The sequence below is a fragment of the Mesoplodon mirus genome, assembly GCF_964341445.2.
Source record: "Mesoplodon mirus genome assembly, chromosome: 5".
In the NCBI taxonomy this organism is placed as follows: Eukaryota; Metazoa; Chordata; class Mammalia; order Artiodactyla; family Ziphiidae; genus Mesoplodon; species Mesoplodon mirus.
Window position 1 is genome coordinate 113,403,949 of NC_138980.1, and position 18,061 is coordinate 113,422,009.

The window sequence follows — 18,061 nt, forward strand, 5'->3', positions numbered from 1 at the left end:
AATAGATATAATTCAATTCACAGTCTTAAAGCACATGACATGAAAACATGATCACCCGGTGTTGTTCTCTCTACAGAGGCTAGAACAACAGGACTGGGCATAAAGCATTCTGTGAGGGATTAGCTATAAGTAAGAATTTCCTGAGAGTGAGAGTTGTGAGATATCAAAATAGGTTAGTGAGGAAGGTTATGTTGCTCCTTTTCCGGAAGGTCTTAAAAGAGAGGTGAAATCTTTATGAAATAATTTGGGTATGGCATTATCCGAAGGAGGGAAAAATGATATGACCTTGCATGGCCCCTGCCACTATTAATATCCGGCATTTCTGCTCTTACCTTGGCTGAATGGAAATGTAGATATGTATTTCTACAAAAAAAAAAAAAAGACTTTTTTGCTCTTCTGTAACATAGCAAAATTTATCTTTCTCATAAAGAGCATTTTAAGGCAAGTGAAATGTCCAAGCCCACCCTGAAATTCTCCATATTAAATTCAGAGAAGCAGTTATTAAATATTCATCTTCACTAATTTTTTTCAAAGGAACTGGATAGAGACTGTGCCATTATTCATTGTTTTCCAATTCATAAGTTATAAAAGAACATTTTTATACAGTTTTTTTGTTTTTTGTTTTGTGTGTGTGTGTGTGTGTGTTTTTGCGGTACGCGGGCCTCTCACTGTTGTGGCCTCTCTCGTTGCGGAGCACAGGCTCTGGACGCTCAGGCTCAGTGGCCATGGCTCACGGGCCCAGCCGCTACGTGGCATGTGGGATCTTCCCGGACCGGGGCACGAACCCGTGTCCCCTGCATCGGCAGGCGGACCCCCAACCACCGCGCCACCAGGGAAGCCCTTTTATACAGTTTTGACTTTCAGAATCCTCAGAAATGTGGCCAAATAATGATTTGGTGTGTTAACTAGTTGCTTGATGATCATGTCCACTTTTCTAACATCTAAAAGTAACGTGTTCCCCCTCCACTTCTCAGAACTCTCTTATTACTGGATCCACCCACAGGCATGAGTGACACCGACATAAAAGTTATTCCAGAGGTGTCTTCGCTGTGAAAGGCAGTATTTGCCAACAGGTCCTTTCTTACTGAGTTAGAAATCTCAGAGATTTCCTGTTTACCACAAGCCCTCTCAAAGTGCCTGGGATACATAGGCAGCCATTTTGAGCTTTCACTTTGCAGTCACCTGCCTAGCATCTTAAATTGAATTCAGGCTTGGATATAATGTGCCATTGTTGCTTATGGAGTTTTTGAGTGGCACTGACCTATAGTGGTCATCAACTGGTACAGTAAACATGTGTAAATATATAAATGAAGACATATGTACCATAGTATTCTGCCTGTGAAAGTAGGAGAAAAGGCTGATACATGCTGAAAGTATACAATTACATCCTCATATTCTGTAGCTCTGATAGAGCAACCTCTGAGATACATTGTGGGAAAAAAATGACGTGAATCTCTGTAACACACCAGTGTGTGATTTTTCTTCCAGCCATCATAAATATATTGCCAAGTATGTCAACTGTTATTGTACAGTTAATTTGTATATTTTATTAGGTGTGTGTCTTATAAAGTTGATAGCCATAACATTACTTCTAAAAGAATATATTTAAAGAGGTTGCATTGCAGTTATACCCAGAGGTCTCAAACACAAAGAATTCTAAAGAAGTAGGTGAATGTATAAAATTCTAAAGTGGAAACTGTACTGCCCGTAGAAGAATATTGTAGTAGACCGTAATTTGAGGAGATGTAGAAACGTAGGAGAGTGAAGAGATAATGACCAGGGTAATACCAGGGTTGGTTAGATCTGGGTTAGAAACCTCCCCGAGGTACTTTGAAGGAGAGCAAGATGACTGCCCCAAGCCTCGAGGCAAGATATCTGTAATACTCTCTGTGATCATCATCTTATCATAAATGAAGTTGACTCTTCTGACCCATCCTCAGGAAGACACCTGTTTTGATGGTTTTCACCAAGAGTCGAGATGAATATATGCTGATTCATATACACTCACCTGCTTTACCTGGTGAGCAACCACATTCATTTGTAGAAAGGAGGGGGAAAATACCATTGGTGCTGATCAGCCAGTAAATACTGATATTTTAATGAAAGGTATCTAACTCAAGTTTCATCCTGTTCCCCTGCTAGTACAGTGAAGTAAACTCTTTTTTTGCCATCAAGAGTAAGAGAATGTTAGATACATTAAAGAACATTGATTTTAAAAGAAATTCTTAGATTCCACTAAATCCCCCTGAACATCACATTTTCTGTATAGAACTTTAACTTTAAAGTACTCTTTTGAATATTACCTTGCAGCATGGAGAAGTAGCAGAGTGTGTGATTCGAATACTAAGTCTAGGACTGGATTTATAAAGGGTTCACATTATAACTCTAACACTAGCACTGTGACTGTGGGCAAGTAATTTAACCTCTCTATCCTCCAGCCTTTGTTTCTGTGAAATGAAAATGGTAGTAGTGCCTTCCTCATAGGCTGCTATGAGGATTAGATTCAATATATGTAAAGTTTTTAGTGCCATAATATTTTATAATTTATAGCTAATTATTTATTAAATTTCTAAATATGATTAGTAGTCCAAAGTGCATAATAGAACCTTGATCTTAACTGCTTATTTTGCTTGAGGCTGAGGTGAACCAACTTTTCAATGCAAAAAAAAAAATTGAAAAAACAATTATATTTACCAGGCAATTAAACATTTTTGTCAGCTTATTGTTTCTCTAGAACTATATCCTTTGGAGAAGCATTCTGACCTCATTGTGTCTTACACCGTTATTGAATTTATACCATTTAGGAACTTGAAAGGGGGCTTTAGAAATTGAACCCAGCTCCCTTTATATGTCTGAGGAAAATTAGACTCAAGGGAGTTGACTGGCCCAAAGACCTGCAGCTTCTGGGTAGCAGAACCCACCCAAGAGTCTGTTTCCAAATAGAGCTTTCTTTCCACTGCACTCTACTGCTTTCTGGTGCTTTGGGCTTTGGAAACAAATCGCACTAATTGCTAAATATTTTTATTAATATTTTTACTTTAAAAGAACAGTTTTCTGCACCTGATGTTATGTTTGTATTCCTTTGTCAAGCTAAAAGAATAGATTGTTGTTTTATCAATTATTCAACAACAGAGTTAGATTTTTCTATGAGCCGGCACCGAGCTAAGTGTTGGTTTGGGGCATTTATATTCAGTAGTCAGAGGAAAGAAGGTTGATCCTTTCTTTAAAGCTACCATTTCCCAAGGGATATTCCTGATAAATTTGTAAATACTCCAGATTCTGGCATCCAGCATATTAAAGACTATGAAAGTCCTATAGCAAAGAAATCTATTTTCCTAATTTTTTTGATTTCCTGACTTTTTTTTAGGGTGTGGAGGGGTAGGGTGGGCAGGGGATCACTTGTTAGCATCCTTAGAAACCAGTGATCTTTGGAATCCACTTTGGGATTTCTAAGGAGAGTCATGAACTTGCTTCCACCAATGGTTGCTTTTTTTTAGACCCTAGGTTTTAGAGAATCAGGATGAAAAACTGTCCGTGTCAGTAACTTCTGATTTTTGTAACATGGCTTTTTTATAGGGAAAGTACTGTAATACTTTCCATGTAGTATTATCTGCCAAGGATGACTTGGGCTTTCCTTGAAAAGAACCTGGGACAGAATGTGTAGACATGCTGAGATAAGGAGCCTCCCGCCAGGCCTTCAGCCCAGGACCCAACTCTGCTGCCCCCCTGCCCGCAGTGCCCGCCCTGTGCAGCTCATTTGCCTGCCCTGCCTGCATCTTACAGAGGAAACATTCTGTTCGTCTGAGAACACCTCTATTCCTAGCTCTTTGACAGTTTCACTTTCCGTAACCCCTCAGTTCTAAACATGTGGAAAAAGAGATAAAGAAAGGTGATGAAATGAAAAAATCAAGTGGAGAATGCTTCAAATAGAGGGAAGAAACTCGTATTTATGTGCCTGCTTTGTATGTGGCTATGACTGGGTTTTGGAGGGGGAGGAAAGTGTCCTCCAAAGGTCATCTTACAAGATAGGGAGGGAGGTGAGTATGCAGTGTGAAGTATTGGTTAGCACTGAGAATAAAATAAAACACTATGATAGTTTTTACTAGAATAATGTCTATACTGTGATTCATTTAGGAAAGGAAAAAAGACATCTTGACTAAAAAAAAAAAAAAACTTTGCAAATTTGTGATTCTTTTTCAGGGCATTTAACCAATAATAATGAAAATAGATTAGTGTTAATTTAGGCTTCATGGTAAATTGTACAACTTACCGTACGTTAAAACTAATAAATTATGTTCACCAAATATGATGGAATAAAGGATCAAATTTATACCACTCTCCCAAAACATGACAGGAGAGGGAAAATTGAAAATATATACCCATTATTCCTTAAGTAAGGTTTCCTTGAATAGGAAATTTGGACCCCTCCCCTTACTTAAAATACTATAGTTTTTCATTGGACATTTATATTTTACAGCTTTTAAAATTAAAGTGTCTATTGTCCTTCATTCTAATTTCCTATTTATTAAAATTCATAATCCTTAAATTTTGTATCTTTCCCTTAAAAATGCCTTAATTTTAAAAATACTAGATGATTCAATTTGTCTATTCATTCTAAATTGGAAATTAATCTGTTTGGCTTGAGGCTACATAGCTTACTCCAAAGATGTGTGAATGTTTCCCGTACAACAAGACACTGGGAAACATTGTCTCATTGATTATCACTGAGATCTTAATCAAAACTGTGCTGATTGCTTGGGAGTTGAGCCCTATGAGAGAGGAAATAAATCAACCTAAAACAATGACTGTTAACGTTAGTAATGTTGTAAGATTGTTTATTTCTAAAAGAGTTTTTAAAATACGATTTAAAAAATATAATTCTGTGTTTTACATTTGCAGAAATTTTGTGTTGTGTTTGTCAGATTGCTCATGGTACTATCCATACTTAGCGCTGCAAAATGAACTTATATCCACAAGACCTATGTCAACCAGTGGGCATTACTTCAGTGAAATAACCACATCTCAAGGGAGGACACACTGTTGGATCCAACTAATATAAATTTAGAAACCTTTTGCATTATACTATATTCTCTGTGTTTCAAAGTATTTATAATTTCCATAAAATTAAACAAGTTTACACAGAGAATTTCAGAAATTGACTTGCATCCAACTAAATTTTTACAAATGAATGTGGATCTATTTTTTTATTTGAGCCTCACAACCTCATTATAGAATATATGTGTTGTTCTATATATTCTATAGCTGAGGAAACTTAAGGTTTAGGAAACTATGAATTGGCCAAATTTATACCACCAGTGACAGGTGGAGTACTGGAGTATTCACCCTCCAAATGCAGCCTTGCTCCACCCATGGTTTACATCTCTCCTCAGATGTCATCTCTTCAAATAAACCTTCCCTGACAGCATTATTCACCTCAGTCAGCCCTTTCCTGTTTAGTCACCCCTACCTAGCCTGTTCTGCTGTGGTATTTTCTCTGTAGCAGTTTTCTCTCTAAAATCATTGTATTAGTTCTCTTGTTTATTGCTTCATTCTCCCTTTAAAGCCTCAGATTCATGATGACCAGGACCTTTGTTTGGTTCACAGTGGTGTCTCTGGCACCTCTTAATCGGGCTCGATGTGTTTATGTCTCTGTGACTGTTGATCAGACTTTTTCATTGATATCTGTAATATTAAACATCATGATTTTGGCTCTTGGCCTCTGGTGACATTAACTTGGCCAGGATTTGATTGCCCACGTGGTCCAAGCTAGAGTTTAATTTAACATCTATAATGAGATCACACCAAATACATATAGCTACGTATAGTTCATCTGCTCCAAAGCTGGGGCAGATAGACTGCCTTGTGTTTTGTTAGAGGATCTGCACTGCGTACAGGCACCTTAATCACATTTCTGACATTTAACTGTCACCATTCCTGACCACCAGCCCTAACAAAAGTTCTGATGTATTCAAGCCATGCGTTACACAGCCCTAGCGTGTTTTACAGTCAGAGGGGCAGTCATGTAGAGTCCTCTTGTCCTGGAGTTTTACACAGATAAAGGGAGGATATAGTTTTGAGAGGAATGCTCCAACTACAAAGTGCATCCTGAAGGCCATTTAGCTCACAATGAAGGTCTGTGTTTTAAAATAGCACTATAACAAAGTAACTACAGAGTTTTGGCAAGGGTTTCAACTATTTATAGAAGTAAGTAAGGCATAGTAAATAGTGCCACAGTACCCAGTTCTCCCTTTCGCCATAACCCCAAACTTATGAGAAGCACTGTAATTATATTTTTCTACTTACGAAAAAAAAAATCATAGTAGCCATTATCAGTTTAACCATACGGAAGCTCAGGCTGAGATTTCTTTTTTAAATGCATAGTTTTGATTTTCAACAGCTGCACTGGGTCTTTAATCATATATTATCTTTATGAAGCCTTTTTCTAACATATGTTAATTGGCTGTTTTCTGTGACAAATTATGAGCTCTTACTTTGATGAGGTTCAATTGCAATCATGTTGGAGTCGAGTACATAGAGTTTCCACCCCTGCTGGCTCCTCAAACCACTACAAACATCCGCACGTCACTGCAGTGCTGAGTAATGGCAGGATTTGGGCTGGCTGATTTCGCTACAGATTTTTTTTTCCACGGGATATTTTCAGCTTCTTTGTACTAAATCTGTTGCAGGGTTTGCCCTTTTTAGCAGAAGCATGCTCTAAAATTAACATCAAATCTTATTGGAGATGACTATAATACAGTGAGAAATATTTCATAATACAATACCCGAGCGTCTGTTATGCTTTACTAAAATTTTAATACATTTGTTAGACATTTTGTAGCCAAGTCAGTCATTTGTGGGGTTGGTGTTTTCTAAATCATCAGCATTTTGTAATACATATTTTGAATTTTCCTCTTTGCTTGAGGAAAAGAACAGTTATTTATTGAGAGCTGATCAAGTATGTATTTAGCTATCATAAAGAAAATGCACATACTCTTTTTTCCAGGGGTTGCCAAACATCAGTATGCTAAAGATTCCATTGTATTTCTTTTTTCTTTGTAGTTCCATCTGTTGGTCAAATGATAAAAAGAATTACATGTTCCATCAAGGTTAATGTCCTGTAAGATGCATAACATCCATCCAGTCATCTGTCCTAATGTCAGTTTTTAATGTATGATTAGGATGAACAGATATGTTCTAATTCTTCTACTCTGAGAACTGTGACAGATAGCCTGCATCAGACACCAGCAGATGATCAGTGATAGCTATTGTTAGACTAGATATAAAAATACAGTGCATGTGTTTATATTCACAGGAAAGTAGTCAGGGCAGTGATTAAGGTCTTCAGAAACTGTTTCAAACACCAGTCATATTGAGATGAATTTCACTGTTTCTGCCTTGCCACCTAAGGTAAAGGATCTGTGAACTGAGGTTCTCCAAAGCCAAAGCTAGGGGTCATATTTCCATACAGGTATTAAGAGTTTAGAATAAGATGAGCCAGATGTGAATAGGAGCTACACCTCAAGAGGCTGTTTTTAATCAGCCATTTCCCTGGAGTAGCACACAATCAATGAGCTCTAAATCCTGAGGCTACCTGCGCACATAGGAAGGCCTGGGAACATCATTATAGAACTTACAATTGAGTATGTGTGAAAAAATTAGAGCAGAAATTAAGGGTAAGAAAGGTTAACTTCAGAAGTCTTACTTTGGTACTGCTGTTTTAGAGGGTCTTAAAGAGATCATTTCAAATGTTCAAAAAGAAAGAAATATTAAACTCAACTAAATGCAGGTACTACTCTATTAAAAGATCCTTGTAAATAAGCCAAATGAAAAGTTGTTATTGATTTATGTTAGCCAGAACTGTTTAAACATGTGTATTATTTTGAGGAGGTACATGTGCATGAATTTCATCCTGAGTAAGTAAAGTTTTTTGGTTTTTTTTTTTTCATTAATAGCACTACTGCTAGAGAGAAAGGCTTCAGGGGTCCTGCATGATCTTCAGTGTGACTGAAGTCAGGCGGTGCCCTGTCTTGAGCTAGTGGACACAAGGAAATTTAGTTCCACTTGATAAGACACATATACTTAATTGGCTTTAAGAAAATAAACCAAGAATGATGTGTAAATGAAACAGAGAACTTGGCGCTTGACTACATGGAAGCCGTGAGCCATGTGGCTTAATTGGGGCCAGTTGGGATCATTTAATGATTGCTGTCAGAAGATCAGATGTAATTCTCCTTATAAGAAGACCACAGTGGGATAGAGTTAAACAAATTGTCATCAGAGGTTTCAGATGAACAAAGCCTTAATTAGGTTGATTAGGATGCTGTAAAGGAGATGAAGAGAAATCGAAAAATTGATGAATCACTGGGTTCCATGTTGAGCCACATAATATAATAGTAATATAAAATATCTTTTTTTTGATTTGAGGTATGACTGGCATTTTGAATATTATATAAATTAGCATAGAAGGTTTTTATATAAACGTTTTAAATTTCTAAAGTTTAGCTAGAGACAAAGTAAATGACATTCAGTGAATGTAAATAACAGATGATTTATCAAGCATTTTCTTCTTAATGTAGAACAAAAACATTGGCAGGAGGACAATAGTATTTCTTCTCATTTCAAGGTCATCCTTAAATGTTACATAAATTGGTAAGGTAAATAACAACAGAGACAAATTATTTTCAAGGACATAATTTTCAATCATTAATGTAATGTTTGAATACAGAGTATTATTTTATTACTTAGCCTTTACTTAGAATGTCCTTTTAACCATTCATATCACAATCCTAATAATACTGTGATTATTTACTAGTGATAATACTCAGGACTACTCAGATATCTTAAAATGTACTCGTTTTACCCACATATTGTGAAAGACTAAAATATGTTTTTTAAATTTGCTGCAGTTTTATAAGAAAATATTACCTCTGTACAAACACATACAGACACACACACAAATGTATTAGTAAGGCTGATGACTGTGTCTAATACACTCAGACGTTTGAGGCAAAAATATGTAGAATATTTACATTTTAATAATGAAATATGATATCTTAAAGATTAAGAAAATAATGAATGTAAGATTTTTCTGACAGGATCATTAGATGCCTGGGAATTCAGATTTTTGTCATAAGATGAAAATTTATAATAGCAACATCTCCCATTTCAAGCCTAGCTTGCGTTGAAGGCTGACAGTTTTGTTTCACTGATTTTGGTGTTGTGTAGTGCTTAACTTGCTTTGTTCAATAACAGCAACAAAAAATCCAGCTGCATGTGCTTTTGGAAAAGTTACAGCCGGGGAACAGAACACACTCTGTGATGCTTAGTAACTCTTGCTTTGTGATGAGGACAGTGCAGACTTACCTTGTGGTGAGCCCTGCCACATCACGAAGTGGCCTTTGGAAGAAAACATGGTGAAAAATTAGGAAAACAAGGACTTGCTAGAACCCTGACTTAATTACTCAATATGATGTAGAAAGACTAAAAACTGTGGTGTGGTTGGATAGCACAAGGCTTTTGACATATTTAGACTATTTGGAGTTTATTTTAGCGTGGGGGTTGGAGAATGCCGTTTAAGCTCCAGTGTGAAAAAAATGTCCAAGGCAAAATATACCGTGGGTGATAATGACTGGGAAGCTGTGCTTCCCTGTGTTTATTAAGTTGTCCAGAATGCAATACAATTGTTTAAAGGTAAGTGTCTCCTAAATTCTAGAATTGTGTAAATAAAATGATTTATATCAGTGATAATGGCAGGTTAGGCCCACTTATTAAATTAATTGCAGGGGTTTTCAAAACGAGTTCCTTTTTAGCCTTATTATATTTCTGACATACATTTCATCTCCTTTTGTCCTTGGGGAAAGATATTAAAGTAGGACTAGAAACATTAATGTAGAGTTTTCAGCAGCCGTGGTCATTGGGAAAATTGATGTATTTCCCTAGTTATTTCTACTTTTGCAGCCTGAAGCTCTTCCATGACTGATACTTATGAGGAACTTCTTAACTTTTATAACACTGTAAATTTCTCTTCATATAATGATTATTGTTAATGGATAAATGAGGTATTACCTTTAGAAGTTGCCCATCATCATCTCTGCAAACTGAGGTCTTCATGGTATATGTAAAGACTATGATTCACTTGATAACCTTATTGTGTATGACTTTCAGTTTATGCCTCAAAACTGAAGCAATCTTGCAAGTAGTAAGCCATGTTCCCAGTCCTACTGTGTACCTAGTCTTCACCTATAGTACCACATTTAATGATTACAACCATCCTGCAGATGAAGAAGTACATTCCCAACTTTTTGTAAGGCAAGGGAAGAGTGGTTCCAAGTGATTGTCATTAGTCTTTAGTCACTCAGCTTCTAAGTACCAAGTTAGAGTTCATACCCTGAGCTTTTCTGACTCCAAAATCCATTCAACTTCCACTTCTCAGTATAAATTATTCTTATTCCATATATGAGATGCTATATAAATATAATGAAAGATTACGTGAGGTTATCAGTCTGCTTCTGTATAAATGAAAATGTTCTTAATAGTCATTAAAAATAGTGACCGAAGAAAATATTCACCTGAGAGATAAAAAGCTTAATGAATTAATTCATTAATCAACTCATAGTTATTAACTCCTACTATATTCCTGTCACTAGGGTAGAAACTGAAAATGCAAAAGTCAGATAAAACAGACTTGGCCCACAGATGTTGAGGAAGACGGCAGACAGGCAATTTCAGTTGTGACAAGTGCTACAAAGGAGGACATGGTGCTATGAGTCCTTATAGGGGAATTTGATGTGATCAGGAGAGCGCAAAGTGCTTCCTGGGGAGATGAAATGTGATGAGGCAGAAAGGAAGGGAAGAGGTTAAGGAGGCACAGAGGGGAAGGAGGAGCGCTCCAGGCCGCAGGAATTGCATGTGCCCTGTGGCAGGAAGGAGCCTGGCAGGTGTGGGGAACTGAAAGACAGTTGACATGATGTTACTGTTCTGAAGATGACTCAAAATTCACCGTACTGGGCTTCCCTGGTGGCGCAGTGGTTGAGAGTCCGCCTGCCGATGCAGGGGACACGGGTTCGTGCCCGGGTCCGGGAAGATCCCACATGCCGCGGAGCGACTGGTCCCGTGAGCCATGGCCGCTGAGCCTGCACGTCCGGAGCCTGTGCTCCGCAACGCGAGAGGCCACAACAGGGAGAGGCCCGCGTACCGCAAAAAAAAAAAAAAAAAAAAAAAAATTCATCGTATTAACTTGGAATAAATTGAGAAAATAACTTTGTTTATATTCATGATAGTGAAATCCAGTGGGGAAGAATGGGTAATTTTATTACCCTTAAGAGGATGTCTTAGCTATGTGTCTTTAGGACTAATTCAGCTTGCACTCATAGCTAGGGTAGTATAACATTCTATATAATACATGGTAAGCTTAGAGAGAAGTGGAGTGACTTTCAGGACCAAAGAAATATTCCCTAACTCATAAGACATAACGTAGTTGAATAACAGTAAGATTAATAATTATTATATCTTTTGAAGTTCAGAATTCTTAAGAGAAAAAAAATTAAGAGATCTACTTGTTCCTTTTAACCAAAATATAATTACATGCCTCATGTGTCTTTCAAACATAGCATAAAGTAGAAAGTTAAATGTATCTAGATGCACCATAATGAGCAATGTTTTCCACTTAAACTAATAATGAATCATTTAATTGTTTGAATTAGTAATACCAGGCTTGCAGCAACTGGGCTTATGATCATTTTTGTCCCTTGCTAAGTATCCAGCTTGTATTTATTTAACCATATAATTTCTTGTGTGATATAGCATGCTTGCTTTTCAGCCTGGAGTTTTTACAAAACATTTTATGAAGATGCTAGTGTTAGGGAAAATGTGAGTCAGTGAAAAAGTTATTTGCTCATATGAGTAAAAGAAAACCAGAATTCTTTACTGCAAACTGACATCACATATTTTAATGTTTTGTCATTATTCATAGGCTGTTTTTATTTAAGTGACTGCACGGTGCTTATTGTAGCAAAATACATGCTTTGCACAGATAAGTTTAGCAGCAGAGAATTAATTTCTTCCCACATCTTTCAATGTGGCATGGCAGTCTCACTCTAAGATCAAAACACAAAACTGAAGGTTATGTTTAATTTCTAAATCAAAGTGTTGTGGGAAGATGATTGAAATCTGAAGATGACTCAGATCCACTTGATATGTGGTTTTCTTCCTACAGAAATCTTATGGTAGACTGCCATTTCCATGTTAGAAAGAAACTAATAATGATGAGACTAAAATAAATAGTTTCACTGTATACTGAAAGTTTATGTTAGTTACTTTGGTTCTTAGTCTGAATTTTTTAAAGAACTTTGAAAGTTCCAATAACATAGGAATTTCTTCCCCCCCCCCCGCCTCACCACCACCCAGTATATCTTTTTTTTTTAACTATGGGGGCAAAGAAGTAATCCGTGTATTTTCCCAACAAACATTGATTTTTTTTAACAGTTTTCATGATTCTGTTTTTTACCAAAAAAAAAAAAAAAAGTATCCATTTGGCTCTTTGCTGTATAGAATTCATTTGCCTCGAGGGAGTAAATTAAGATTATATGGCTGCATTAGCTGTGTCAGATGATTTTGGTGAGGTATGGTAAATGGTAATTGCAGTGTATCTCCTACTTCACCAAAATGAACTTGTTTGTTTTCTTATTTTTATTTCTTAAAGCAGTCATATAAAATACTAACCTAGAGCTGAAATGGATTTTTTTCTCAGGTGTTTTAAAAATAGGAGTTAGATATGTTGTCCCCGTGTCTGGATTTTTCTCCTTGTCCCTTATCTGAACCTCTCAAAGGCCTCTCTGTGTGGGGTGAGCAGCCCAGCACACTCAGACAGTTCTGCTCAGAGAAGGAAGTGAAGAGTTTTGGTTCCCATTTTACACTTCTGGAACAGTTTAGGGAAGGAAGCACCTTTACACCTTTTATTGTTCGTGGTTGCTGACATCATATCCTTCCCTGACCAGTCTGTGCGTGTTTCCTGCCATTCTGTCAAGATTCTTCTGTGTTACTGGGAGGGATTTGTGGGAGGGAGGGAGTGAGGGGAGGAGAGGGGGAAGGGAGGGAGGTGTGTGTCACTCAGGGAACTTGTTTGTAAATGAGAGAGCCAGGGTGGGAGAAGGATCTTTAGCGTCTGTCCACAAGAAATTCTTCTCTCCTTGGGTCTCAAACCACTTTGCCTTCGTCTGTCTGCTCATGCCAAACTCAAAGTGAACAGAAGCCTCCCATAATGAAGTTCCCCTTTTTAGTAAGCAGCATGATTTTATTTTTCTTTTATTTAGGTTGGCAAAAAGAAAAAATGCAGAAGACTGTAGCTCTATAGAGTGTAACTATGGTAGAGTATTTGTTTCTCTTTTCTTTTTTTTTTTTAATTACTGATTGTTTCTCTGTAACTCTGTCATTTTCCAAGAATTCTTCTTTCATGTGGAAAGAAGTAGCGGTAAGGCTGCTGGAATTATTTTAAGCTTATGGTTGATTGTACATAAATGAAAGTTCTCAGTGTAACTCAAATTCTACTATGTGCAGTTTAGCTATTATATTCTTTTCTTCATATACATACAAAACAATTTTTCAGATTACTGAAGTTATATAATCTCTTTTCAGCCTCTCTAGGCCTCCTACAAATTAATACTTGAAACCAACCTTACAATACAATTTTTGCATAAAAATCAGGTTAGAAAAATAGTTATGCTAAGAAAACAGCTACTGAGCTGTTGTTGACCTTCCTAACTCTGAATTTTTACTGACAGCCTTGAAAACCTGGTGACCCATAATCTAACGTTCTAAGCAGAATGTTCCAAGGCACATTTTACTTTATGCAAACAGTCTCATCATCACCATATCTTACTCTGCATATATACTTAATCATATCAAATTTTGCATTTCAGAAATGTTCAAAAGGCAGCACACTTCAAGAAATATTCATTTTTATGGGAAATAAGAAAATAGTTTAATTTTATTGAAATTTAAACTTACATCTCTCTACATTACCCTGCATACTTCAAAATGTCATTTTTAATCGATTATTTTATATATATATACATACTGACACATATCAGTTCTCTCTGGCAAAATATTTCCCATAATGTTTTAAGAATTAAAAAAGAAAATCCTTGCTTTGCTCTTTTTAAGACGCGTCCCTTGTTTCAAAGTTGTGAAATAAGGGGTGGTGAGATGGAGGAACTCTTCTAAGTTTGATTCATCAAGAACTCTGTCTTTCCAAGGAGACTTTTCTCCAGGGATGTTTCTCTATTCGTTTGGTTATTTGTATTTTGAAATCAGGATCCGCAGAAGTTTTCTTCTTCCCCGCCTCTTCCACACTCTAATCTGTTCACCCTGACCTTCCACCTTAAAGTGAATAAGCGCTTAGGCAGGCATAGTCCTGTAAGCCGATAGTGCCACGGCCTCAGCTCAATGAAAGAAAGGAAATTGTCCCATATGCATTTGCTGTGGATTCATGGGTTGGCTTTTCTGTGATCGAGGAAACCTGTTTGTCTCTTTGGTTTCTTGCACATGCATGGGAAATAACATTCTATCTTGCTGCTTGCTTCTAAGGTAAGACTATAGGAAACACCGGAAAGTTGTCCAGTTGAGTGATATTTAAGACCGTCACTAAAAATAGGTAGATGGACTGTGTTCGGCAACAGTGAATATGCAGTTTGCTTTGTGGATTTTTCATATTTTAATGTGCTTTTTTCATATATCTTATAGCTAATTTTTTCCTGTCTATTTGTCAAATGTGTGTTATTTATATAACTCTAAAATTCTGAACTACTTCCAACATTTAAAATTACCGCTGGAGTAATAGTTTTGATGAGCACTGTGTGGTCGTGATACTACTCAACATACATATATTCTCAGAGGCAGAAGTGAGCTACAGTTTAATAGAAGGCATTGGGCAAAAGAGAATGGATGATCTTAGTATTTAAGCAGCACTTAATCCACCAGAACTAATTATATCATAATAGCTTCTGCAATTAGATAATCACAGAAAACTTAAATTTTAAAAATTTACTCAAGGTGATAAAGAATTTAGAAATTAAATTAAAGAAATCAAAAGACAGCCGATGTGATCAGACCAAATGTGTAACAGTTCCAATTCCTGTTCCAATAACTTTGAATTGGAGCCAAATAATCTATTAAATAGCCAGGACAATGGCTTAGTATTACATGATACATGTGGGAATTTATCAGGTCGGTTGTCAGACACCAACTAAAGTAAACAGGGAAATTCTGAGCAATGTGTGAAGTAGTTGCATTCTTTGACATAAGATGGGATAGAATAATTGAAGCTATTGCTTGCAAATGAAGAAGCCACTGTGGAATGCCTTTTCGTTAACTTCCACATTTCACAGCAATTCACTTTCATTCAAATATTTTCAGATATAATTTAAAACAAAGAAAGATACATACTTTTAATACACTGGATTCTCTGGGTTTATCTTACATTGTTGATGATCACTTCTTTAATTTTAATTCATGGCCTAAAGATATCCAGTATATGGCAAGCTTCTATAATTTTGTATCTTGCTCCGCAAAGAGATATGATGTGTCTTTTTAAAATATTTAAATTTAAAGAACTGATGGCTTATAAGAAATATAGTCATAAATGGAATAATACTCTAATTTTCACACCATTTCTTTCTTTTCTATGAATGATTATCTTTTCTGATTCTTGTATTCAAGATATAGCTTAAGGGCTTTCAAAAGGAAAAGATTTCACTGCTGATAGCTGCTTGTTATGTAAGATTAAATATCCCACATTATTTTTACAGTGTTCTCATAGCAGTGACTTTTTAAAAATAAGATTAAAGGATTTAGATTTAAATTAGTTGACATTTACATATATCAAATAGCACTTTCATAATAGTCCATCCTATTTGCATAACGAGGGACGTTATCACCTCTGCTGTCAAAACACGAGATTGTTTTCCCTTCAGAAATGAATTAGCTGCCCTACTTAGCATACACAGGTACATAAAGGTTCATTAACTCCCTGATTTAGGTAATTTTTCATAACAGAAGGGTGAAAATAGTCACCTAATTTCATTAAAAAAATAGTAAGAAACTCTTTGCAAAAGATACATTTCAAGTGTTGGGCTTTAAAGTATAGTTTTCATCATTTAAATGACTTGTTAAATTACTTACAAGATTATTTTAATCATAAGAACAAACCATTCCTACTGGATATGCTCCTGCATGTGATATACCATGTACTTTTAACAGATGCTTATTTTCATTCATTTAATTTGTTTAGTTCCATAGAGTTTTATTTTTAGAAAATTAGAATATTAAAGTGGTGCTTAATTTTTATTTTTTGTTCAGCAGGAACGAATGCAGGAATTTGGGAACTGAGCAGTGCAAGTGCTGAAGAAGGAGATTTGTTTGGAGGAAACAGGAAAGAGAAAGAAAAGGAAGGAAAAAATACATAATTTCAGGGACGAGAGAGAGAAGAAAAACGGGGACTATGGGGAGAAAAAAGATTCAGATTACGAGGATTATGGATGAACGTAACAGACAGGTGAGTGGGGTAAACTTCTGTGTGTGTTGTTATCTACATGGGCCATTTATTACACTTCCCCCCAGATATGTTAAGTGTACTGAAAACATTTTGAGCTTATAAACATCCATGAAGAGAAGTTTTAGTGAATTAAATGTGGTCAGTTTAAGTGCTGATAGTAAAGGGGAAAAAATCACTCTATCTGTAAGAAATATACTTTACACATTGATGATTATTCACTTTTTACTTCAACATGCATTTTAAATGGGAACTGCATTTGCGTAACATGAATAGCTTAATAATTAAGAGTTAATAAGCATAATATTGCTCCACTGCATGCATCATCAAGCAAAGATATTCTTATATTCATGGGAACGAGGCCTTTTGTGGTCATCCATTTAGAGGTTTATAATATAGACTAAATATCCTGTATCAAAATGGCTTCCAGTCTATTCACAGTAAAAGAGACTTTGAAATACATCCAAAATGTTTAACATTGTGCTGACAACAAGGAAGACACCCCCCACGACATATTAGTCTCTTCAAACATAGAAACGAGAACTATCAGTTAACTCATACCATTTTCTTTAAAGCCTGAATTTTATAAACCTAAAGGCACATGATGTTATCATTTTTTTCTAGAACTCCAGTGATATCTGTATGATACAATTAATCTATTCTAAAGACTTTATACATGCAAATGCTCTCTTCAGTGAAGACTTGTATATTATGAATATCTGTGATTTGACTCTATTTTTCTTCACCCTTGGGGAGAGTGGATTCAGTTAGGGGAAGTAAGAATAGCCGGGTGGTCTGTATGCATCCTAATGTTAAATAATGGTTAAATAGCAAATGTTAATGGTTAAATAACAAATGTTTAACCTAATGTTAAATAGCAAATAATGGTTCCTGAGAGATATTATGTACTGCCAGATCCCAACCATTGCAAATGGATAATGGAACCTACAGAACAGACATTCCTTGACCACGGGGGAGGAGAGCATTTTGGCTGTTGCCCATTTACACTGGGGAAAGCTAAGAGGACAGCCTCAGAGACGCCCCACCAGACTGTAATTTCCCCCAACACTCTTTCTGCCCTACTGTGCCTTTCTAGCTTCTTGGACCTTCTAGTGAGACTAGAACTGATTAGTGCTTTAAAACTTTTTATTGCTACATGTGTAAATTATAATGAATAGAAGTTGTTATTTATGCCATCAAAGCCAGTATGCCATTAAGAGGTAAAGAAACTTTTTAGATTTTCAGATTTATACTCCTTTAAATTATTACACTTAAGGTACATATGACTTGAACTATTTTTGGCTGAAAATTGAGCTAAAGGATGAACAATGCTAAGATTTACAATGGATTCCTTCAGTGTTTTCCTACACATTGTGTATTGCTATGGGTCAAGCCAAAAAGCAATAATTCTGTCAATATAAAACCACAGTATTTTTTAATTGATTTATAGGTTGAAATTGAAATTAAAACTGAAATATTGAACATCATAGACCACTGACTATTTAGATCTTACTG

General features: G+C 36.1%; 1 protein-coding gene across 7 annotated transcripts in view; it reads left to right on the forward strand.

Annotated features, from left to right (window-relative positions):
* Nucleotides 1-18,061, forward strand: part of MEF2C (myocyte enhancer factor 2C) — a 150,192-nt gene that overhangs the window by 38,138 nt on the left and 93,993 nt on the right. For 3 of the 7 annotated variants that reach the window (XM_082620993.1, XM_082620987.1, XM_082620992.1), the window contains exon 2: nucleotides 16,354-16,549. In XM_082620993.1, the coding sequence (XP_082477119.1) occupies nucleotides 16,496-16,549 (54 nt within the window). In that variant the 5' untranslated portion in view covers nucleotides 16,354-16,495. Of the gene's footprint in view, nucleotides 1-13,155; nucleotides 13,277-16,353; nucleotides 16,550-18,061 lie in introns of those variants that run through there. The other 4 variants (XM_082620991.1, XM_082620988.1, XM_082620990.1 and 1 more) reach the window with 3 other exon arrangements.